General features: G+C 35.2%; 1 protein-coding gene across 3 annotated transcripts in view; it reads left to right on the top strand.

The window, feature by feature from the left end:
- The window catches only part of COL21A1 (collagen type XXI alpha 1 chain), a 367,375-nt gene that overhangs the window by 333,859 nt on the left and 7,027 nt on the right, over positions 1-26,489 (top strand). For all 3 annotated transcript variants that reach the window (XM_027603472.2, XM_027603471.1, XM_027603473.1), the window contains 7 exons: positions 11,956-12,000; positions 13,964-14,017; positions 15,823-15,876; positions 18,739-18,792; positions 20,457-20,528; positions 22,248-22,283; positions 25,140-25,184. In XM_027603472.2, coding sequence (XP_027459273.1) covers positions 11,956-12,000; positions 13,964-14,017; positions 15,823-15,876; positions 18,739-18,792; positions 20,457-20,528; positions 22,248-22,283; positions 25,140-25,184 — 360 coding nt within the window. The remainder of the gene's footprint in view (positions 1-11,955; positions 12,001-13,963; positions 14,018-15,822; positions 15,877-18,738; positions 18,793-20,456; positions 20,529-22,247; positions 22,284-25,139; positions 25,185-26,489) is intronic.

Genomic DNA, 26,489 nt, shown 5'->3' on the forward strand with positions numbered 1-26,489 from the left:
TTTTGTCTTAAAACCTGATTGAGAGTAACTCTTAGGATGCGTTTTGAAATAGGTTTTATCAAATGTGATCATGTACATGTCTGATTTATCTGCAGGAGTGATTGAATTTGTAAGCAATATCTGCAACATTTTCCTTTCCCAAAATATGGCTTTTGGCTTTGTAATGACTATGAAGCTATTATATTTGTCTTCTTTAAACATAAAAATCAATTGTTGGCCCATTATCTGTATAAGTTAGTTAATAAAATCCCACCAAATTTAACAAAGGATCTGCTTAATTCTTTCCTTACAAATGATTTCACTGACGTAGTAAATGAGACCAACATCAAACACTTTTATAAAGCAACATTGTGGATTTTAAATTTGGAGCCTCTGTGTCTACAGTACTGATCATTTTTCTGGTTGTTTGAAGAAATCTCTTAAATATGTTTATTGTACTCACCATAGCACATACCCTCCCCAATGTCTGTCACCCAGCCACCCCATCCCTCCCACCCTAACCACTCCAGCAATCTTCAGTTTGTTTCCTGAGATTAAGAATTCCTTGTATCAGTGAGATCATATGGTACATGTCTTTCTCTGATTGACTAATTTCACTCAGCATAATACCCTCCAGTTCCATCCACATCTTTGCAAATGGCAAGAGTTCATTCCTTTTGATGGCTGCATAATATTCCATTGTGTATATATACCACCTCTTCTTTATCCATTCATCTGTCAATGGACATCTTGGCTCTTTCCACAGTTTGGCTATTGTGGACATTGCTGCTATAAACATTGGGGTGCACGTACCCCTTCGGATCCCTACATTTGTATCTTTGGGGTAAATACGTATCCAGTAGTGCAATTGCTGGATCGTAGGGTAGCTCTATTTTCAACTGTTTGAGGAACCTCCATACCGTTTTCCAGAGTGGCTGCACCAGCTTGCATTCCCACCAACAGTGTAGGAGGGTTCCCCTTTCTCCACATCCCCGCCAACATCTGTCGTTTCCTGACTTGTTAATTTGAGCCATTCTGACTGGTGTGAGGTGGTATCTCATTGAGGTATTGATTTGGATTTCCCTGATGCCGAGCGATGTTGAGCACTTTTTCATGTGTCTGTTGGCCATTTGGATGTCTTCTTTGGAAAAATATCTGTTCTTCATGTCTTCTGCCCATTTCTTGATTGGATTATTTGTTCTTTGGGTGTTGAGTTTGATAAGTTCTTTATATATTTTGGTTACTGATATGTCATTTATTTGATATGTCATTTGCAAATACCTTCTCCCATTCTATCGGTTGTCTTTTGGTTTTGTTGACTGTTTCTTTTGCTGTGCAAAAGCTTTTTATCTTGATGAAGTTCATTTTTGCCCTTGCTTCCCTTGCCTTTGGTGATGTTTCTAGGAAGAAGCTGCTGCAGCTGAGGTCAAAGAGGTTGCTGCCTGTGTTCTCCTTTAGGATTTTGATGGACTCTTGTCTCAATTTAGGATTTTCAACCATTTGGAGTCTATTTTTGTGTGTGGTGTAAGGAAATGGTCCAGTTTCGTTCTTCTGCATGTGGCTGTCCAATTTTCCCAACACCATTTGTTGAAGAGACTGTCTTTTTTCCATTGGACATTCTTTCCTGCTTTGTCAAAGATGAGTTGACCGTAGAGTTGCGGGTCCATTTCTGGGTTGTCTATTCTGTTCCATTGATCTATGTGTCTGTGTCTGTTTTTGTGCCAGTACCATACTGTCTTGATGATGACAGCTTTGTAATAGAGCTTGAAGTCCAGAATTGTGATGCCGCCAGCTTTGCTTTTCTTTTTCAACATTCCTCTGGCTATTTGGGGTCTTTGCTGGTTCCATACAAATTTTAGGATTATTTGCTCCATTTCTCTGAAAAAAATGTAGATTGCATTTTGATAGGGATTGCATTGAATGTGTAGATTGCTCTAGGTAGCATTGACATCTTCACAATATTTGTTCTTCCAATCCATGAACATGCAACGTTTTTCCATTTCTTTGTGTCTTCCTCAATTTCTTTCATGAGTATTTTATAGTTTTCTGAGTATAGATTCTTTGCCTCTTTGGTTAGATTTATTCCTAGGTATCTTACGGTTTTGGGTGCAATTGTAAATGGGATCGACTCCTTAATTTCTCTCTCCTGTCTTGTTGTTTGTGTATAGGAATGCCACTGATTTCTGTGCATTGATTTTATATCCTGCCACTTTACTGAATTCCTGTATGAGTTCTAGCAGTTTTGGGGTGGAGTCTTTTGGGTTTTCCACATACAGTATCATATCATCTGCAAAGAGTGAGAGTTTGACTTCTTCTTTGCCGATTTGGATGCCTTTGATTTCTTTTTGTTGTCTGATTGCTGAGGCTAGGACTTCTAATACTATGTTGAATAGCAGTGGTGAGAGTGGACATCCCTACTGTGTTCCTGGCCTTAGGGGGAAAGCTCTCAGTTTTTCCCCATTGAGAATGATGTTCGCTGTGGGTTATTCATAGATGGCTTTTATGATATTGAGGTATGTACCCTCCATCCCTATACTGTGAAGAGTTTTGATCAAGAAAGGATGCTGTACTTTGTCACATGCTTTTTCTGCATCTATTGAGAGGATCATATGGTTCTTGTTCTTTCTTTTGTTAATGTATTGTATCACGTTGATTGATTTGCAGATGTTGAACCAACCTTGCAGCGCAGGGATGAATTCGACTTGGTCGTGGTGAATAATCCTTTTAATGTACTGTTGGATCCTATTGGCTAGTATTTTGGTGAGAATTTTTGCATCCATGTTCATCAAGGATATTGGTCTGTAATTCTCCTTTTGATGGGGTCTTTGTCTGGTTTTGGGATCAAGGTCATGGTGGCCTCATAAAACGAGTTTGGAAGTTTTCCTTCCATTTCTATTTTTTGGAACAGTTTCAGAAGAATAGATATTAATTCTTCTTTAAATGTTTGGTAGAATTCCCCTGGGAAGCCATCTGGCCCAGGGCTTTTGTTTGTTGGGAGATTTTTGATGACTGCTTCAATTTCCTTAGTGGTTATAGGTCTCTTCAGGTTTTCTATTTCTTCCTGGTTCAGTGTTGGGTAGTTGATACATCTCTAGGAATGCATCTATTTCTTCCAGATTATCTAATTTGCTGGCATAGAGTTGCTCATAATATGTTCTTATAATTGTTTGCATTTCTTTGGTGTTGGTTGTGATCTCTCCTCTTTCATTCATGATTTTATTTGTTTGGGTCATTTCTCTTTTCTTTTTGATAAGTCTGGCCAAGGGTTTATCAGTCTTACTAATTCTTTCAAAGAACCGGCTTCTAATTTTGTTGATCTGTTCTACTGTTCTTTTGGTTTCTATTTCATTGATTTCTGCTCTGATCTTTATGATTTCTCTTTTCCTGCTGGGTTTAGGCTTTATTTGCTGTTCTTTCTCTAACTCCTTTAGGTGTAGGGTTAGGTTATGTATTTGAGACCTTTCTTGTTTCTTGAGAAAGGCTTGTATTGCTATGTACTTTCCTCTTAGGACTGCCTTTGCTGCATCCCAAAGATTTTGAAGAGTTGTGTTTTCATTTTCATTGGTTTCCATGAATTTTTAAAATTCTTCTTTAATTTCCTGGTTGACCCATTCATTCTTTAGTAGGATGCTCTTTAGCCTCCATGTATTTGAGTTCTTTCTGACTTTCCTCTTGTGATTGTGTTCTAGTTTCAAAGCATTTAGCACTGTGAATTGTGTAAGACTGTTGAATCACAGAGCTGTACCTCTGAAACAAATAGTACATTGTATGTTAAAAAAAAAAAAGATAGAAGAAAGGAAAAATGAAGGGGAGGAATTTGGAGGGGGAGACGAACCATGAGAGACTGTGGACCCTGAGAAACAAACTGAGTGTTCTAGAGGGGAGGGGGGTGGGGGTATGGGTTAGCCTGGTGATGGGTACTAAAGAGGGCACATTCTGCATGGAGCACTGGGTGTTATGCGCAAACAATGAACCATGGAACACTACATCAAAAACTAATGATGTAATGTATGGTGATTCACATAACATTATAAAATAAAAAAAATTAAAAATGTTCATTGTAAAATTATTGATAAGCATTAAAATGTAGTTATTTCAGTCTTTCTCATTTATTCATGTCCTTATAATTTGAAAAAGACTATTGAACTCTGAAATGACAAGAGCAATGAATGTAACTGAACCTATGAAATGATGTATGATTAGTTCTCAGAATGGGTAACATAACCTGTGGGTAAATAGAATCTCATATTGCTTACATAGGCTCACTGTTTTCACTGACATGGGGATTGGTTACATCCACCTCAGTTTTGGAGAGAATGGGTGAGAGGAAACTTGCATCACCATCTATACAGGATATTTAGTCAGATTTCAAAGATTTCAAGACTTTGAGTTTCACATTATGTTCTTTAGTCATACAGGGGCTGGGGTTGTTTTGTATACCTTTTATCTTTATTGTAATGTATCATATGATCATTTTGAATTAGTGCAAATATATTCACCTTTTTTCAAAGCATGAAAATACAGAATTAACAGTGTTATTCAAGACAAGTTATATTTATTTTAATACTGTGCTCATGATCCATATAATGCTGTTTTGACAGATAAAATGAGAATGTTTTCAATTTGTTCTATTTTCACAAGTGTGGAAACTGATATTTTTTATGTGATCTGGAGTGCACACTTTGGTAACTAGATTATTTCATTCTGATGAGCTCTTTTTTTATGTTTTTAAGCAATGTTTTCAAAATGCTTGAGTGTGGTTGCTACATTGAACACTAATGTTTCATGCCTCTGAGAACATCAGAAAATCGTTTATGTTTTCAGTATGTTAGGGTGTTGTTAAAGTACAGATGGGGAGTATCTGAGAAAGAGCCCTTGAAAATATTTGTTTATACCAATACACATTTTTATTTTTGATAATAAGGTAAATTACCTAATAAATAGATAATAGATTGCCAGTAGTTTCATATGGTTTATAAAAATGATTTTTGCAATTTTGAATATTGAACTGAAGTGTTCTGTTGTTTGAAACAGATATGCTTTGTTAAGTCATAACTGCTTTGCTGTTTTTATTTTGGTTCTTCAAAAGATTGTGGCTTTGAAACTCTTTTTGGTATACACTTTAAAGTTGTAGGGGGAAAAAACCCAAGGTATGTTTTAATAAAAGAGTGTATTAATCATGAGTAGACTAGTATTGAGAATGTTCTAGAAGTCATGTATGACCCTAATGGTTCACAATGAATTTAATCCACTGGAAATGATCAAATAAGATTGGCATATAACTTTCTTTTAATTTATTAGAACATAGGGACCAAGCATTTTCAATGAAGGTCTCTTTCTTGCAAGTGAAGTATAAAGAGTGATTTGATGAATATTTAAATAAGGGCAAAGGAGTTTTATGATGTCTACATAAAAAGTGCACTTAATTGATAGATTTAGGTGAAATATGAAGATCTTAAAATAATGTATTTTAAGAATGGAATGACTAATCACACAAAATGGGAAACCACCATGAGAGAGCTTTAGGATTGTTGCAGATTCTTTTTGAGATGTGGAGTCAGGTGCTAATATTTGCTGAGCAATCATAGAATGTACAATATTCTACCAGGTGGTTTTAGATAGAATAGTTTTTCTGCAGTTAGGAGAAAGAGAAAATTTACTCAATAAACATATTGTACAAAGGTTTATATAAAAGGCTGTGGTAGGTGAAGACTCTTAAATTCCATTAAAGTGAAGTTAATCATGAAAAACAGTGTTAAGACTTTTGATGAAGGATTAAAAATGGTGGGAAAATGATCTATAGTTGTTTTTGAACAAAGAGACATAAAATGGATTATATGAAAATTTAATTGGTAGATACTCATTAAAAACTTCTTGATGGCTTTTCTAGCTTAACACTCCAAATGCAAATAATGTTCAAGAGTTTGTTTGTTTACTATCTAGTAAACAGAGCAGTGTTTCTCCATCTGATCCAGAGTACCTTAACCAGAATCAAGAGAGATGGCTATTAAAATTCAGTTTTCTGGTCCATCTCAGTCCTAATGTATCAGAATTCGGGGCTGAAGCCCAGAGAACTGCATTTTTAATGGCTGCCTTATATGTATCTGATATAAAATTTGGTAACTAGTGATATAAAGGCTATGATATAGGTTGATCAAAATAGAGGAATATGAAGGTAGTAGGAAGATAAAAGTTACCTACTTGAGAACAATTAATTTTAGTGATATTGGTAAATGAAAATGGAATTATCTATCATTAGCTACCTTATTATTTTTTAAGGCTATGTTTTTTTGTTTTGTTTTTGTTTTATTTTGTTTTGTTTTTCCCCAACTGCAAGGAATTGAATTCTGCCAGTAACCTGAATGAGGAGGAAATGATTTCTTCCCTGGAGATTCCAGAAAGGAGTGCAACCTTGCCAACTCCTTGAATTTAGCCTAGTGAGACCCATGCATTACTTCTGACCTACAGAACACTAAGAGAATATACTTGTGTTGTTTTAAGCCACTAAATATGTGTGATTTGTCATGGGTCAATAGAAAACTTACATAGTTTTCCTTCAAGTTTTTTCTTTTAGTGAATGCTTATTAGTGTATCATCTCATTTTTCAATAGGAAAATGGGGATATACATTATATAAACAGCACAATTCACAGTGGGCTGAGTTGCACAATAAATATGTAACAGTATATACATGTTTTAAAAACAGGTTTTAAATAAAAGACACATAGACAACAAATTAGATATAATTTTCAAATAATTGGTTATTTAGTTTTTACCATATGAATTATAACTATTAAGGTTAAAAATTCATTTGTGTTCTTCATCAAACTAGTTTCACCTTTGATTTGGTGTTCTAAAAACTTTTCATTTGGTGACTTCGATCATATATGAACTTTTTTAAAAAAGTAATTCATATTTCTCTAGAAAATGGTATATAAAAGCTACTCAGCAACTGAGTTGACTGTAAACGTCTTTGGAAAATTCATTTTCATTTTTCTCCTTTATGAGAAATTCATCACAATTTGTTTCACATTATACAGTGACGTTCCATGTACCAAAAAGTATGGTCTGCATTTTTTAGCTTCTCAGAGGATCAGAACTCATTTTAGAGCAGCTCCAATATCATTTTGGAACTTCTTTCAAATGGAGTTGGTTTTCAGCATTACATGTGTCTATATGTCTATGTTCCTTTTGACTCCCTAATATATTTCATGTGTATGATCTTACTTGCTAATGTAAAGGGACAGGGTATTTTCTGGAGTCCTGGGTTCAGGGGGCGTCTGTGACTTTCCCACGATGTGGTGGGAGCGCAGAGAGCGTCCGTGGTCTCTGAGTCCTGTTCTCCCTCTCCTCTTCTGGGTTTTCAGGTATGTTATTTTAATTTGCTAAGCAAATTTGTCTTTTGTTTTGTCCTGAAAAATGATACTTTGACAACAGAAAAATTGTTTAGAATATCTTTTTGGCCTTTAAAAAAATGCTTGTAGATGCTGAAGAGAAATGCCAGTAACATGAAGCAACTTTGTAAGGGCTCCCAGATAGCTTTTCCTTCTGATGCCAGCCCTGGTCTCTTTCTGTAACTTATTATGTCAAACTGGTGACATTTTCTGTTGTGTGTAAACATAAGTAACCCAGAAATATTTACCAAAGCATTTTCTATTGAAATTACTTACCTTTGGGTACTTTGGGTCCATTCCCATGTGGGGTCCTGATCCGTAGGCTAGGGAACAAGAAATACATCTAATGTTACTCAGATTCTTTTTTTTTTTCCCCTTAAAGATTAGAGGGAGTAGTAAAACTGTGTTAAAGTATTAAAGGGAGTAGTAAAGCTGGTGATTTCCTTATTATGGGTTTATTACAAGTACTTATATATTGGTTTGTGTTAGGTTTGGCAGCTATGGTTGTGAGTGACTTCGCTTCAGCATTCTCTTACCACAGAGTAATCTTTTGTACATCATTCATAATGATCTGTCAGTTTTGTGGAATTTTAAAAGAGGATTGAAAGACATTGTGCGGTTCAACTGAAAATATATTTGAAATTTTCGTACATTTTCCTGAAAGAATTGTGATGAAATACATGTGAATGTTTAAAAAGCAAAAGTCATTGTAGTCAAAGTTAGCCAAACACGAAAAGACAAAGGTAGTGGATGACGGGCACTGCCAACTTGGCACCACCCTAGTGGGAAGCCTTAGACTGCTGGAGTCCTCTTGGGTACAATGGGAAATTTTGGAAACAAGGGTAGAGAAAGGCAAGGTAGGAAGACCCCACCCTCCCCACCACCAGAAAAAAAAAAAAAAAAAAAAAAAACATCCTTGAAAGGAAGAAGGAGGACACATTTTGAGACATGGGGGAGAATTGACTTCATCTATTTCACAACTTTCAAAGGTCAGGGAGGAGCTGTGAAAAGACAGTCATGAAAATTTTTTCATTAGAGTGCCAACACTGAGCTAAGCTTGTGAGAGTTAATTGATATAATGTACCAACTTTATGAGGTAGATTCTGTTATTTTGCCCTGTATAAAATGGGGATACTTCTGGAGTCCATCAGCCACTGGATAATGGGCTGGCTGACTTCAGGGTCTAAACCTGTAACTGCTTCCACTGGGTTTTTTCTTAATAATCATTGTAATAATAGTTGTAATTTTTGTAGTTAATAATAAGCTAATTTGTAGTTGTAATTTTGTAGCTAATTTAATTAGCTAATAAGCTAATAAGAGTTCATGAATCTTTAGGAACAAACAAATCACTTCTTGATACAATAAAAAACATGCTTCTGATATTTTGATAACTGTATATTAAATATCTCTACCACTGTGCAGAAAGGTTGAAAATTTTGATACAAAAATACCATTAACGGGTTAGATTTGTTTTTAGTACATTGAAAATATTGTATTACTTACAAGCAGATTGGATCCAAGATGCTCTGATTTCAGGGGTAAGGTAACTGAATTCATTGGACCTGAGAAAGTATCAAGTGATATTTTTGTCTTTTGTAAGTAATGTATCATGGACATATTTCCTTCATTACAAAGCGGTCTTTAGGAAATAGGGGCCAAACCCTTTATTCTAAATTATGTATTTCTATTCTTAATGACTTTTTGTTACACATCAATCGTTTAATGGTTACAGAGAAGATTCTAGAACGTTTTTTGTGTCAACATTTTTCTCACCACAACATTATGCAGGATTTTCCACTTGACTTTCTGCTCTTTCTCAAACCCAGACTGAAATCACAGAAGTGGGGAAATATACCGCTTTCCTCTTACCAAATAAAATGCTTGTTTCTGTCTTTATTTATACATTCTCACAGTTGCCTGAATCCAAAACCACACAGGCCGAAAGTAAAATATAAAATAGTTTGCTTGGAAAACATTTGCTGTATGAAGTAATTGTCACTAAATACTTTGGATCGACAAACTGGTAAATTTCAAATGGTTTTGAATAATACTTCTGCTAGTGTAAAATTGGCAAAATTTAGTGAGTTTCAATAAATGGGAGCCCAGGAAAATAAAATCTAGGAGAATTTTATTAACTAATATAGCTCTGAATGATTTCAGTTCTGGCTAACTTCTCTCTCAACAGCCTTTTATTCCATGCATACCCATGGTATTATATTAGTTTTGCCAAGAATTGCTTTTGTAAATCAGTTTTACATCTTCTTTTTAAATATTCTATAGTTTTATATATTTGTGGTTGATATTTATAAAATAAGCAATAGTTCTCGGCATAATTAGGCATAGAATATATGACTGCATATCTCTGAATTACATTTTAATGTTTTACTAACTTGTTAAGACAATAGGAAAAGGAATCTTTTTTTTTTTTTTCAAATCTGTAATCTCCCCCAAATACTCTCAATATCTGATATGCTGAAATAACATAAGATTTGGGGCTATGTCCTAATAGAGACCAAGCTCAGTGTTATAATTATTTAGATAATAGGGTGTCAAATCAGATCCAGGGTGTGAATTGGGGGAGCTCTCAAGGGCTCCTGGGAGGTGGAGGTCAGGGTGCCTGAGCATAACTCCATTTGCCCCCACAGTGAGGACGTGGCCTTTCTGGCACTGGAATTGGCTTCAGAAACAAGTAGAGGCAGGGTATCTGTAACTGATTCTAACTGACTTGTACTAATATCATAGATTGTGTGAGGGCACAGAGACTTAATAGTGATGAAATTCTAAGCATTAAGGACAGCGTGCAGCAAGAAATTCAGCTTCTCAGGTCTTATAGTATCGTGGGTAATCGTATGACCCCCCATTAGAGATTCTTGGGGCCAAAGGACTCTGCATGGCCGCAGCTGCACCAGTTTCAACATAGAACAATATATGGCTGTCTTGTATCTGATAAGATTTTACAGACAGGTTTTATTTCAATTCAGGACTTAATCTAAACTTATAGTGAGTGTGTGTATATGTATATTTGAATGGGAATTGATTACAGATGGTGTCATGCCAAGTTATGGTCTATCGAAATGGAGGCCTTTATTTGGAACAATATTGATCTTAATTGATTGCATTGAGAATACGCATTTTCTGCCTTGGAAGGATACAATTCATATCATTCTATGTTCTTTCTACAAAAACGCAGTTATTTAATTTTCCTTATTTTTATGCTCATGTTTTATAATGTTACTTTAAAATTTATATGGTTTTATATTATTTTCTAATTCGTATGTTTGTAAAAGCTTGTGTTTTCAACTAGACTACAAGCCCTTTGTTGATAGTCCTTGCTCACATACAACTTTTGTTCTTTGCAAAGGGTGTAGTGCTGTGGCAAAATGAATGGAGCCAAATAAAATCAACATGAATTCCAGTTTATGATTCAAGTTCAGATTTTTAAAACTAGAACTATATGCATGTGTCTTGCATTATAATTGTGGCTAACACATTGACCAATATTTTGTTAACAGAGTCAAGATGTGAAAATCAAAATAATGGTCTACTCTCCCTGTAATAGAAGATAACTTGATCTCATTGACAGTGGCTTCTCTACCACGTGCCTTGATTTACTGAGGAATACTGCTTTCTTTGAGAGCCCTGATAATGCAGAGGGCTTTCAAAGAAATACTGATGGGTCCCAATTTCCTTGTCTTTCAAATTCCTTTTTGGCCATCTGTCTAGTTACTTATTTCCAATGTTACTTATTTTAACTGAAGTGCCCTCGAGAAAGGAACCAAGAAAAATGAATAAAAAATGGAAATTGGTTAGTGCCATCACTGTTTGCTTTGGTAAAAGATTATTTTGGTAAATGCATTGAATGACTGTCAGTAGAACTTCTTGCCCATTAATTAATATGCTAATGTTATTCTCAAATTGATACAATGAACATTAATATTCTCTGAATCTTGCTGGAGAACTTCTACATCTAGGTTGAGCCATGTGAAAGAGTTCTCTATATTTCTTTCTGTCCTCAAGCTGTGACCTGCATATTTTTCATAGTTTTATGAATAAGGAAATCATGAGGAGAAAGATTGTTGTATTTTATAGAAGGAATTAAAGTTCCTGGGTGTTTCATGGCTCAGTTTGGAGGATATTAGTTAGTCTTATACTAGTTTTTAATTATGGTTGTGAGGTGGTGGGGGTCTTTGTTGTACTGAATCTGAACGCCTATGACTTGACAGTTTTTCTTGCATTATTCATTTTAAATAGTATAGGAATATGTTTAAATGAAGTATGCTTCTTATTTTATCACTTATGTTGGTCTGAAAGAAGACCAAGGTTAATAGTCTCATAGGTGTTTCTTTTTGAAAGCCTTTATTTAGAACTTTAACTATCAGTAGATGTTCATATAATATTGAATCCCATAAATTTTCTCTATTCCAAATTGGATTATTATCAGTAGCAGTGTTATACTGTAAGTGGATGATATAGGTTTGAAATTATGCATTATTTACAAGTTAAAAATCCAATCAGGATTTATTCGTCTTTAGTGATACAGTCTATACTTTTTAAAATTGAAATTCTACTTTATTACTTTTTAGGGAATGCCAGGATTTCCTGGAAACCAAGGATTAATGGGACAGAAAGTGAGTATTAATGAAACTTGAAAGATTTGGGGCTGGATCTGTTTATTAGAAGGGCAAAGTGGTAATGTCTTCACATAGAATACATTCTTACCACCTTCATGGCAACAGTTAATTGTTCAAATATGATAGAACTTCAGAAGCTATTATTTTGCCTTTATAATTAGTTTTCGTTTTGTTTTATACGGATAATATTAATTTGGGTTTATACATGTGCTTTCTGTTTTACTTGGCTACTTTTCTATCTTGTGCTCTTTGACCATCCTTTTGGGATAATTTTACTACTTCCTGAACTATATCTTGGTAACAACCTTTCAGATTTTATCCAATTTTAAATATCTTTAGTCTTGGTTTTGAGGGATCATTTTGTAGGGTATACAACTCAAGGTTGGTGATTATTTCACCAAAACATGCTGAGGATTTTCTTCTATTGTCTCCAGGATTCCCTTATTAACTATGAAACATCTGCTCTCATTCTAATTATTCTTTTGTAACTGATCAGTCCCTTTCTTTGGGATTCTTTTAAGGTATTTTATTTGTCTTTCATGTTCTAAAACTCATTACAGTGTATCTAGATACGCATTTCTCTTTATTCACCCTGGGGAGAATTCAGTTTTCTTCCTGGCTCTATGGAATTATTTCCACTAACTCTGGAAGACATCACCTGTTATTTCCAAATTACATCTCTTCCAATCTTTGTTCCCTCCTTCTGGAATTACAGTTAGATGAATTTTATTCTTTCTCATTTTGTCCTCCGTGCTTCTGAAGAGCTTCTTATTTTCATATCCTTGATTCTAGCATTCGGGTTAAATTTTTTGGATATATTTCCTACTGTAGATATTCTTCCTTTACTGTGTCTACTCTGCTGTTTAAACCATCAATAGATTTAAAGCAAAACAATCATACTTTTCTAAAAGTTCAGCTTTTTAATAAGAACTTTTTGTTCTTGACAGCCTCTTGTTCCATTTACGGTCCTAATCATCTTTCATGATTCCATTCTTTAATTTGTAAAGATCTCCTATATTCTAAAATCTGTTTCTAACAATGCCAGTATCTGCAATTTGTTATTTCTGTTAACTCTCAGTCTTATGGCTTGCTGCTGCTTTCTTTCTTGATGAAAATGAGCTCATTGCTTCATGTTAATTGGTGTGAGTGCTGTCCGCCTAATTGGGGCATGGAGAGCTGCCTCCTGCTGGTAGCCATGGATATCATGTCAGCCCCTGTAAGAGTCCTGGGTCGTCCCAGGTATTAAAGATTCCCACTCTCCCCCCATGGCTAGCCCACCATTCAGTTTCTCATGCATTAGACACCTCCAGCCTTGTTGGCTCCTGCATCTCTATCTCTGGCAAGATTTCTGCATAGATCTAAATCCTCATAATCATAGTGTCCACTCAGAGTATATTTTATTAAAATGCGGGATCTTTGAAGACCTCTCCAACTTCTTATAAGACCAGCACTATCTCCCAGAGGATGTTCTTTCCAGGTTTTTGTTCTTGTTGTTCAGGGTTCAAAGACTCCCCTGGAGGACCTAGTTAGCCACAGTCCAAGAAATTGAAGTAGACATGCTATTCTATATCCTGTATTTTCCTTAATTTATGTTTACTATCATGTTTCTTCATCTGTGATAAATAAGAAAATTTTTCACATGATTTTTCCTCCCCCCGTTGTCTCACCTCACCAACTCTGTGTGAACTTCCAGGTCTTCATTTGAAACAATGACAGTATCGCTCTTGATTTTCTCATAAAAATATATGACTTAGTGATTTCACAGACCTTAGGCCCAAATCTTTAAGGTGTTATGTTCCTGATTTTTCCATCCTATGTTGCTTCTGTTTTACGGTAGAGAAAGGGGAGGCACACTGGGCTGAATGGTATTGAATTTTCATTTCATAATGCTTTGGTGGGAAAGACCTGGAAATGGATTGATAATTCAGAATTTTAAATTTGATCTGTATTTGATTTTTAGGGAGACATTGGGCCTCCAGGACCACTAGGAAAGAAAGGAGCTCCAGGGATTCCTGTATGTTAATGTCATTATTATCGGGTGTTTGAAATACATTTTCTATGTACCAGGAGTTCTTATTTTGGAGTTTATAAAACTGGGGGGATCCAACAGTGGGATTTTGGGGGTCCACAGATCCATTTGTATGAAAATGATTATGTCCATTTTTCCAGAAACCAGAAAACAAATATTCTATCTATTTACTAAAAAAACTAAGTACCATAAAAAGTCTAAAACTTTAAATGTTCTTTTTTCATTTTTTTAAAAAAAGTACACATTTATTACACTAATGAAGGAGAATATATTCAGAAGAGGTAGTATAGGAAGATCCTTAATTAGTGAACAAATAATTTTGGAAGTTTTGAGACTGGAAGGGACATATGAGTTTGATATTAGAAATTATGAAAATCCTATTGTATGTGTGCAAGATTGCATAAAAATTGCTAAAAGTGATGTTGATTTTAACCTGTGATTCAAGTTACCTATAATAGCTTTTTCTTTAAGTTAAATGGATATCTTTCATGTTTAACAGTTTATGACTTTATGTAAGTTAAAAACAGATATTTTATCTATTGATTGGTGAAAGAGCTAGTGAATTTTGCACATAAGAGTAAATAAGAAAAATATTGTGCATTAGATACGAATTTGACTTTTGGGGAGGTTTAAAAGAAGACTGTTCCCTTTAAAATGGAATATTCTACCTCCCTCTTCACTACCACGTCATTTGTTCATTGAAAGCATAAACTTGGTGGGGTGCCTGCGTGGCTCAGTCAGTTAGGCGACTGCCTTCGGCTCGGGTCATGATCCCAGGATCCCGGGATTGAGCCCTGCATCAGGCTCCCAGCTCCATGGGAGGCCTGCTTCTCCCTTTCCCACTCCCCCTGCTTGTGTTCCCTCCCTCACTGTGTCTCTCTCTGTCAAATAAATTAAAATCTTAAAAAAAAAAAAAAAGAATAAACTTGGTGATTTACCAGTATCTGAGTTAGCTTCCAGAAACTGAAGGTATTGGCTAGAACTTCACTGAACTTTGAGAATATGTATATGTAACATACCTACTATTTTATACACAATGCGATGAGCCAGTATGTTTTACATTTTACAGTTGCAATAATATCCTATGTTGATAGCAAAGCATAGTAGTGATGACATGGTATTTTCAATATGATCCTATTGAGATTATGTTTTCTGATGATATTAATTGCATATTTTTTTGCTCATCATGTTTCCTTTGCTATGTTTAAGAGAAAGCAAATGTTTTTAATGTATGTAGTGGTATTTAAAGTAGAATCTAAATTAAATTAGTTCCTTGTTGCTAGAGTAATTATTGTCATATTTTGAATTATATGGTTAGTTAAAAATGTGACCATTTTGTGACTTGAAGAGAGATTGTTAGATTCAGAGAATTTATTAGATGGTAACTCTTTCAAAATATTGTTTAAGAAAACAGAAATTGAATGTAAAGTTGACCAGGATGACATCTATGAAGAAACCTAATTCTTAGCCATCTTGACAAAAGGAAGAAAGTGCGAATGTAGGGAAAAAAAAAATCAACTTTTGTTTACATTTTTCTTTTACTAGCTTTCCAGGAATTTTTGCTATTTGTAGGTTATTTGAGCAACCACGTTAGGAAGGCTTTGCTGGCCTTCATGTATCTTGTGTAGATTTTTTATTATCCTTTATTTGGATGTATGTGGGAAGCTTTTCCCCATATTGTATTATTTTTGTAGCAGATTATTATGAGAATGTGTACCTTGGAAATGGATTTAATATTTTTCTAATATTGTTTTCTAAGTTACTCTTGAAACTTCCACTTAAAAATGTAGGGTTTGATGGGACATGATGGCTCGCCTGGTCAGCCTGGAACACCAGGATCTAAGGTAAACAAAATGAAACTAAATAAGATAGAAAACTTTATGGAAAATGCACATTTATGTACTCAGGAAAACTTTTAACTCTACTGATTTTATTTTAAATGTGGTTTTAGTTCTATGAACGGTCATTTGTAAGAATGAAATCTTAGAACAAAAACTAAGCATATAAAAACAGGCTGATGTAAAGCAGGTCTGGTTTAAGCTGGAAAGTGTCCGAATCTCTCACTACTTGACCCCCTCCTCCTCTCTCATCATCCCAGGGGCACTGAGGACCGTGTAGAGTTGTATGGAGTTTGGTGCCAAACCCCACCAAATGGACAGGGTTAGTAGTTAGGATTGAGGATAACTTTTTACCAGTTCCTAAGTCATCATCTTGATCTTTTTATTTGGTAGAGTGTATATGGAATTTTTATTGTAAAATGCGTTGTCCTGAGTTCTGTTAGGCATTCTCTCCTTCAGCACTGTGAGTAAGATAGTATATTATCTTTACTTTCATTTTTAAAAAGTGTCAGGCAAGCCTGACAAATATGTTTAGGATGTCAGGTTAGGTTATTCTCAAGATAGAACTGAAACTCTGAATACCATGGTTGGACCATTTTCTAGGTATATGGAATCCTGTGCTAAGACAGCTATTTTTTTTTTTTTCTTAGTTTATTAGAGGCTCAAATCAAGTATGTTCTGGCTAGACTCAAACTATTCTCAACTATTTAATGGTAGAATGTAGGACAACCTTACAAAAGGAAATGATGGAATTGCTCTTTTGGAATAATTAAACCTTTAACTAGACGTTGTCCCATGGGAATAGAAGCTGGGATACAAAATGAGTAGATGAGTAGATGACCTAATCTATTCTACTTTTAATTTCAAAACTACTTAGAGAAAGAAATAGGATAAAACATCATGGGAGCCCAGTGATGAGGGAAAAGTAGCTGCCTTTTCACCAGTGGTGGATCCTTGTGAATCCTTGGAGTATTGTGTGTCCTAGCAGTAGTAAGTATGCACAGAATTGGTATAAAGCCCTTACCGAGTAGAGATCCTGCATATCTCAAAGTCATTTTCTAAGAAGATACAGAGTAAGAAGATACATAGTAGTTGTAACTGGGGTACAGCGGACTCCCCATGGTTTTCTGGATGCTCTAATTCTTATGAATTCAGCCTAAGATTTCATCAGCTTGTTTTTATCAGCCACTTCACATTGTTAGCTCACACTGAGCTGGAGGTCATTAACTCTGGAATTTTCATAAAAGGTTTTAGAACAATACTGTATGGCATCCACCACTTGAGTAGATTCTGCTGATATGGCTGGGAAAACTGATATAGCTGTTTCCAGGATCAGTCTGCTTATTTTTACATGAATTACTGTAAAGTTTGTTTTCTCTCATCTTGTACTTGTACAATTCTTTTGTTAAAAATAGATTCAAAGTGTTAAAATTATACCTCTTGAATGTAATCTTTTCAGTGAGACACTTCAACTCTTTTTCGCTTAGTATATTAGCTCAGGTGTTCTGCAAAAGGCCAGATAGTAAATATTTTAGTCTGAGAGCCATATAGCTTCTGTTGCAACTACTCAACTCTGCTATTATATTGCAAAAGCAGCCATGGACTAACTGTGTGGGATGTGCCTGTGTTCTGGCAAAACTTGATTTACAAAACCATGCATTGGGCTGGATTTAGCCCATGGGCCATAGTTTACTTACCTCCATGTTAGTTTATCTCTGCCTGTTTTGTCAACTAATAAGTTTGTGAACTCTGCCTTCAATATCAATTGGTATGAATTTTAGGGTGGGACAAAAAAGTTGTATTAAATAGGGCAAGGGTGAGGCTGAAACTCTATGGTGGATCTTTAGAAAACATCTAACTTTGTTTATAATACCTTTTTTTTTAGAAAACCATTAAACCACACTATATTCTAGTTTTAAAAATTGTTATCTAAATGACATTAAGATATGTTAACATAATCAAGCCCTGTAACTGTAACTTGCAGCAAGTCTTGTCACCTCTGTGAATTTCTGCTTAATCACTTGTAAAAGCAGAAATTTTATGGAACCATTGTTCAATGGCTTAATAATGCTGTTACGTGCTGAATGCTTTAAGTCCAAATATTGTGTTCATATGTTTCAACATGAGCAACCTAGAAAACTTTTCAAAAGCTGAAAATGAAGTCGATTACCTTTACTTATTAGTACACCCAGTTTGGCTCTTGCTTTTGCCAGATTTTGGGTATCAAAATATATTTGAAAATGAACACTATCTTTGACAGTCTCCCCTTATTAGCCAGCAGATGTGTTCTCTCTATATATACCCAACCCCTTTTATACTTTTATATTCTTTGCCCTGTCAAGTTGGTCTTGCCCTCCCAGCTTCTATTAGAAAGGACTGCACTCGAATCCTGAAAAAGAGCACTAAGTAAACATTTTCTGATTCATATTTTTTCAAAAAAAAAAAAAGCCACTGTACCTTTGAAGCTAATTTTCTTTCTGTCAGTTGCATGCTGAAGGTGAGTCATGCTGAGAAAATGAAACAGGGCAAAGATGAAGATTCTCAGTGTATAGGACATTGTTAAAATACATGGCTTTGGTCTGTGGAGTATGGAGACCCAGCTAATTAGCACTGGTTCCTGAGGTTTCATAGCTTGTCCCTTACTTGTAGCTGCTAGCTTTAAAACATGCTTTTAGAAAGCTTTATAAATATGGGGACCCATTCCTTGCCTAAAAGAGTTTTTCTTAGGCTTAACATACAGAGTCTATGTTTCAAACAGTTGGAGAGTTGAAAATGTAAAAATTATTTTAAATGTATTCTCTTAAGTGTTTATATCAGATATATTGTGAAAATATTTTTTAAAATTCAGATGGTTTGATGCATTGACAGGGAAATAAAGGTGAACCTGGACTTCAAGGGATGCCTGGGGCTTCTGGACTAAAGGTAATTATCATTTGAGGCATTTGGAAATATATTGAAAGAAGTATAAGTCCCCTTCATTATTTGATGTATCCCTTAAGAAAAGTTATATGAAGTGAAGGATTATCTATATTACAACATGAAAGAAAATGGCCAATGCGAGGTTTCATTTGTTTTTTGGACACTTTATCATAGTTTGGGTTAACAGACATAAAATACCCTTTGGCTTGATTTTTCTAGAAATGGTAAAAGCCATATGCTAAAATGAACCTCCTCTTTGGTCCAGAGAATATCACTGTCTTCTATAACTGAAGGAAAGTGTGTGTGGCTCTCACAAGTGGTGCTGTTCTTTGTATGCTGATTGATGGGATTTAGTGTGGGGTCTCACAGCCCTTTGTACCAGTTTCCTCCAAACCAAATGGTTGGAGGAACCAAATGGTTGATGTTTATTTCAATAGGGTTTTCAAATCTCTCCAAGCCTTTAGCAATCTACAGTAATATTCAACAGTTCAGGAATGAGCATAGTAAGTAAAGAGGACAAAGCTCTTTCCACAAAAGAGAGTAGGCTTTAGTTAATGTGATAGAGTTTGGGATTAATGGTAGAACTCAAACCAAAAAACCATGAAGCAAGTTCAGGATTCCATCCTATATCTTACAGGTATGACCTAAATGTCATTGACACATCATCACTATAACTTTCAGAAAATTTCCTTATGTAAGACTTTTAAGCAATCTTTATTTCATAAAGGAAATAATCCCTTGGGATTATCCATGGGATGATGGAGAGCAGAGGAATTAAGTTGTGGAATATTACCTGTACTGGAAATAGCTCAAAAATTTACTTCTAAAAAACAGTATTCCTTATGTATAAAGAAAAAAACATAAGTGTGTTTACTATTTAGCTACAAAGATGTTCACCCCAATATTGTTTATAAAAGTAAAAATTGTGAAAACTAATGTTTAATAATTGGCATTTTATTAAAACAAATATGGTAAATCAATACAGTTAAGTACTATTCTGTATTTAAAATTACATTTTAAAAACCTAACGGCAGATGAAGAACATTGCAGTATTAATATATTTTGTGGTAAAAGACCTTCTAAAATGATGCATGCATACTGAGTGAATCTTAGTAACTAAATTGTTTATTGTGTGCTTGTGAGAGGTAGAAAATCTATAACAAAGTGAAAACAATGAGTAATGAGATTTTCAGTAATTTTAGTTCTGTTTAGTCACCAGTTTTGTAACAATAAAACAGGTTCTTTAGTATGTGTGCTGCCGAAGAGATCACAATAAAATAGGTTCTTGAAAGTAGCAATATGCGAATAAGCAGTTTCAAGGAAGAAGAGAAAGTTAATAAAAGAAAAGATACCTATGTTTATTATCACGACTTTATTATTTACTTTCTTGTTGAAGCTATAAAATAAAATAAAAATGGCAAATATTTATGAAATTTTAAAACATTGCTATCAGAATGGTTTAATTAGCAAAGATAGGAAAAAGGGTAAGAAGTTTTATCAGGACTCCGGTTATCTTTTCATTCTTTACTATGTCTGCAGTAGTAACTCTAAATGTCAACTAATTTTGTAACCATGGATTCTAAATTGGAGATGCATGTAGGGATAAAAACTGGTGTTTTTCATAAGCGGTAGGTCTGCAATCTTTATGTAATTTCTATGTTACCTAGGGAGAACAAGGAGCAGTAGGTCCCGCAGGAGAACCAGGGTACCTGGGTTTGCCTGGAATTCAAGGGAAAAAGGTATGCATTATTTAGGAGATATAATTACTTTTAATCAGCCTTTTAGCATGTAAGTCTTCCTTTTGTGAAAGTATCATAGTGCAACTGATTATACTTTTAACGATAGGCTGACTTTTATATTTGTATACGTATGATCTGATCCACACCATGTCCATAGCTGTGGTATCTTTCATGTCCCTACGTGGGTATGGTCTCCTAGATGGCGGCCTTGGATGAGGCATGCAACTCAGAAAATGGAAACATATCCTTAAGGAATATCCTATGAATTCAGATCGCTTTGCCGTCAGTCCACATGAATCAGAATTTTATAGGCAAAGTATTCCATGTCAGGCGCTCTTACCGAAATGTGAATATTACTGTTACCAAAACTGGGGCAAACGTGTAAAAAGATAAAAATTACACCCAGAATGTTTGACCATGAAGTTCCTATTTATGAAAGAGTGTATTACATAGAATTTCACTTAAAATGAATTTGAGGAGTTTCAAATACAAATCATGTATACTGATGTAGAATGATTTGGTGAGCGACGAGAGCAACACTTTAGGTTCATTCTCTCTCTCTCTCCCCTCAAGTAAAGGAAGCCTGGAGCTGTATCTATATAAATATTATTTGGGGGTTTTAAGACACAACTGACTGCCCATTTGTCAAAGAAGTCAATGCCACTGCAAATACATACATTTCAGGCTAAAAGTAAATATCCTGGCTTTTATTCTGGAAAGGATACTAACTTACATCCTCATCTATATATCCTTTGCTGTTTTAGTTTCTCTACCATCTCAATTTTCCGTTTCTCATGTATTATATACTTGGCCCCTAGGTTATTATGACCAGTATGATCCTTGACCTTTTCTTCCACGAAACAGCTGGTAACACAGGAGAGACAGGGATGACACTCATAGCAGCAATGAAGTGTTAGAAACTTAGTGCATATTAAGTAAACCTGTGAATATATGTTTGGATTTAGAGAAATTTAGTGTTCAAAACTTGCCCTTTCAAAATCACCTATATTTTGTTTGTTGTAAACACAAAACTCGCTCTTTGTTTAGAGAGCATGGTAAGGTAGAAAAGAAATTTGGAAACAGTGTCCAAGCTCATCTTAGGGCAAGTGCTTATCGTTCTTGATTTGCAGATTCATTATATTAATTCATATTCATATTCATGTCCTTGTAAGAACCAGGACATTGAATTAGTTGATCTCGAATATCTCCTCTAGCTGAAAAAATCCTAGGATTTTTATTTTTATTCTGGAATATGGATTTCCCCCCAAATTCATTTTTGAAGCATATGTTTTCTAAAATACCATTTCAACGTAATGTTCTACTTCATTGTGTCCTATAAATGTGTGGTTACAGTTGGCTCAATGGAAGATTTTCAGTTTGATTTAATAAAACAACAGTTGTCAAAATGAGTTTTCTCATGTTTGTTTAACCTCAGATGGTGGTCAATACAGAAAATTGCCTTATTCCTGGTAAAATAGAAATTGTAGTCAATTTTCCTTTCAAATGTAAGAGCACAAGACAGTGTTCATTTAGAACATCATTTTGACATAATACAATTTTACTCTCTTCCCAAATACTGTTTTGGAATCAGCTTCTGCTTATAAAGCACTTGTGGAATTTGTATGAGACCAAATATTTTTTTCCTGCGGAAAAAATGTTTATTTGAAAGGATACAGAAGATCCTAGATTATGCTAGACATTAAACTGCCTTTTTTGCAGGGGGACAAAGGAAGTCAAGGTGAAAGAGGCATTCAGGTATGTTGCTGGCTTTTTTATTTTTGTTTGACAATAAAATCAGGGCTTTGCTCTTTTTAGTTCTTGTGTGGCTTCTCCAGCTCCTTCCTGTTTTGCCATCAGTATCTAATTGTTAAGTCCCAGCTTTCTTCTTGTCTTCTAAACGTTTTAGTCAACACCAAATCTCATTTTAAGATTCTTCTTCACTTCAGTGTTGTAGAAAACTTGGGAACCAAATGGTTCAACAAAACAGATATAGATTTTATTACGTTACTTCTAATATCTTTATATATTTATGGAAAGTATGTATGTTTCCAGAAATGCTTTGAAATGGCTTATGGCACAAATCAATTCGATAAGAAACCATTAACACCAAATATAAAACATGTTCAAACTAACAGATGGAAGGAGAATTATACCAAAAAATTAAATCAGCCTGAGGACATCTAATGATTTAGAAGCACATTTCATTTGGGTGTCTTAGCAACAAAGGCAAAGAACTGTGGAATTTCTGGAGGCACAAAAGGAAATTACAAATTGAAGTAATAGAGTTAGACTCTACTAAGGTTAGAGTCTCAACAATTGTTTTTCAACTGTTGATTCAGTTTCTTTTACTGAAGATATTCAGGTATTATCATGATGTCTTTCAGTTAATTTTGAAATGAAGAGTGAGGCAAATTTTAAGGAAATGTCTGTGAGGCTCTAAACCTACATATTCCAATTTCCTTCTTGGTACTGAGTTTGGACGTCTCATGTGCACATCAACGTGTCCAAAACAGAACTTGTCACCTTTCCCCATAAACCATCTCCTACTCTGTTCTTTGTCATGGTAATTGTAGCACTATGTAATGGCCTGAGGGAAAAAAGTCTTGAAAGTTATCTTAAAATTCATTCTCTTCTCTCTCCACCTGCAGTTTCCCATCTAAGTCTCTCTGGAACTTGGCCCCTTCTTCCTGTCCACACTGTCCTAATCATTTCTTGTCACGGGTCTCAGATTACTGCAGTATCCTCCTCACTGGTCCCTTGAGTGCAGTCTCCTTCCTTCCTCCCATGCTCCTACCAGCATGCAATAACTAAGCTACACATCTGCTCAGAAATCCTTCAGTGGTGCCCCACACATTTCAAGATAAAGTCTGTCCCGGAAAGTGCTTCCTTGTTTGACTCTTTTTGGTCATTTAAGGTTGAGTCTTTTTCCCTACCCTATAAGATGCCCCTTCTGTCAGATACCCCTTCCTGTTCCGGTAGTATCCAGCCCAGATATTTAAGTATGCATTTTCATCATTCTTGATTTAATGGCTTATCTTTCCCACCACACAGTAAGCAACATGAAGGTAAACAATACCTTTGTTTCAGTGTCCCTCTGGGCCAGCAAATAGGTGTCACTCAATAAATATTAGGAATTCATTTAAGTAAATAAATGAATAAATCATGATGCAAGAGTGATTTAAAATTTAAGTCACTAGATCATTCATTGATTATATTACCTAGGTATTTGTTTTCCTAGAAATTGCTAATTATCTTGTCCAACATAGGGATGAAGTAGTGCTTTAGGGGCTAGGACCATGGATTATCCATGATGGCTATCCAAAAGTATTTATTAAAGGGACAAATGTGTTTATATCTTTATTAATTTTCCTCTCTTTGTGTCTTGATTTAAAGATCTTCATGCAAAATGTTTTCTATGGTACTCTTCATACTGAAGTATAATTGACATATAATAGTATATGGTTGACTCTTGAACAGTGTCGGTTTGAACACCCCAGTTCCACTTATATGCAGTTTTTTTTTTTCAATAAATATAGTACAGTATCATAAATGTATTTCTCTTCATTATGATTTTCTTAACATTTACTTAATTGTAAGAACAGAATATATTACATATAACATACAAAAGATGCATTAATTGATAGTTTATATTATTCATAAGGCTTCTGGCAAACCGTGGTCTATTAGTAGTTAAATCTGGGGGGAGTCAAAAGTTATACACAGATTTTTGACTTTGAGGGAGGTTGGTGCCCTCAACCTCTGCATTGTTCAAGAGTCAACTATATTGCAGGTGTACAACATAATTATTCAAAATTTGTATACACTGTGAAGTGGTCACCACAATAAGTCTAGTTAACCATCTATCACCATACATAGTTACAAATTTTTTCTTTTGATGAGAACTTTTAAGAATCACTCTCAGCAACTTTCAGATATACAATATGGTGTTATTAACTGTAGTAACCATGCTATACACCCATCCCCAGGACTTCTTTATTTTATAACAGGAAGTTTATGTCTTTTGACCCCCTTCACCTATTTCACCCACCTCCCCCTCCTTTCTGGCAAACATTATTCTGTTCTCTCTATCTATGAGCTTAGGTTTTTTGGTTTGGTTTGGTTTGTTTGCTTTATTTTGTTAGATTTCACATATAGGTGAAATCATACAATATTTGTCTTTCTCTGATTTATTTCACTTTGCATAATGCCCTCATGTTCCATCCATATTGTCACAGATGGCAAGATTCCATTTTTCAAAATATATGAGTAATATTCCACTTTGTAGTGTATTTTTAATTTTTAAAAATTCCTTTAAAGATGTCTTCTTGTCTTTGCACATGTATAGTCAGCACTGAACATAGTTATGTCATTGAAATTAACAAAATGTCCACAGCCATTGGATTTTTAAATTATTTTCATGTTGTTAATATTAGGGTTGATTTTTTTTTCTTCCTCTGAGAGACTTCTTTCTCTCTTACATCATTTTATATATTTGCATCACTGCTTTGGTGACATTTCTTCTTGACCACAGGTTAATACATAGTTTGTGTCTTAGATGTGATTGCATTATATGTGTGCAAGCTAATCAATAATTTTTATTAAATTTTAAAGGGCCAAAAGGGAGAAAATGGAAGACAAGGGATCCCAGGGCAACAGGTATTTTTGTTTTCTCTGATGGTCAATGAAATAATGAATCACATAACTGGATGGTGTTGGGAGCCGGTTACTTGCAAATGGAAATGAGTGGGAAGAAGGGCAGATGTAGTACATATTCTAAGCACGTGAGGAAGAGAATGTCAGGTGGTGGTGGTGATAATGGTTGGCTTTAATCGTTTGCCTTATATTTTCATTTTTCTGTACTGATTAGTGACTGTTATACTTGCTTTTCCATGCTTTTTTCTGGTCAAGTGAATGGCTAACTATCTTGGAATAGTTATTGGCCAAAGGCAGCCATGCAATGGCAGTATCTCCATATCTACTGTTCAGTCTTGATTTTTTTCTTGAAATATGAGTAGTTGAAGCCTATTAGGAGGGGAGAAATGTACTTGTTTCCCTCTTACGTGTTCAGAGATAGAATTTACTACACTGGAGATTAATTAAATACTATCTTGAGGGACTGTGTTATGGAATAGATTCATAGTAAAATTGTTTTGTTTCTTCCCTGTCTAAACTCTCCTCATTAAGTAGTGTTTGTAGTGAGATTGCCATATGGCCTGCAAGTTCAGTCAGAGCTAAACTGGACCAAAAGAGGCCTACAAGTAATTTGTACTTGATGTAGCTTGTGTGCTGCTGCATTGCTGATAGTTAAGCTCAGATCCAACTTGGTCCACACTTGGAAGGGCAAAGTGTACACATGGGTCCCCTGGTGGGGTAGACCTCTTTCGAATGTGACATTCAAGAGAGATTCAGTAATTACACTGGTTCTGGAGAGAGGGGGATAAAACTGTGAGTGGTGTCTTTGAGGACAGAGGTCTCTGTGTCCCTCAGCTGGAGAAGTGAGAGACCATGGGGGCGAGGTCTGAGAGCATGTGGTCACAAGGTTATCTATAATAGAGGATGGAAGGTTAGTGCTGGTATTAAGGAGAGTTGAGAATTTAGAAGCTAACACCAAGGGCAAAAGTAAGAGGAGAAATGGCCCGAGTTTGCCTGCATACAACTATGTTCAATAGAATGTGTCTTTTAATTTTCGTGCTCCTCCACTTGACTCTGATCCTCTTGATGACACAACCAGCTCTGTCCCCCTTCTCCTCACAGGCAATACAGACTTGCCCCTTGGTTTCCCTGGGTTAATCACACAATATGTTTAAACAGCTGTTCTCATAGGAGGACCTTCACCTCTTCATTCAACCTCTGCAACTCAGGCCTTTCCCCCCAAATTCTTACAATAACTGTCTGAAAAGAAGGCTATTTCCAGTGGAGTCTGAGCTCCCAACTTCACTAGGTCACTGGCTTCCAGATGAC

The sequence above is a fragment of the Zalophus californianus genome, chromosome 7 (genome assembly GCF_009762305.2).
Source record: "Zalophus californianus isolate mZalCal1 chromosome 7, mZalCal1.pri.v2, whole genome shotgun sequence".
In the NCBI taxonomy this organism is placed as follows: Eukaryota; Metazoa; Chordata; class Mammalia; order Carnivora; family Otariidae; genus Zalophus; species Zalophus californianus.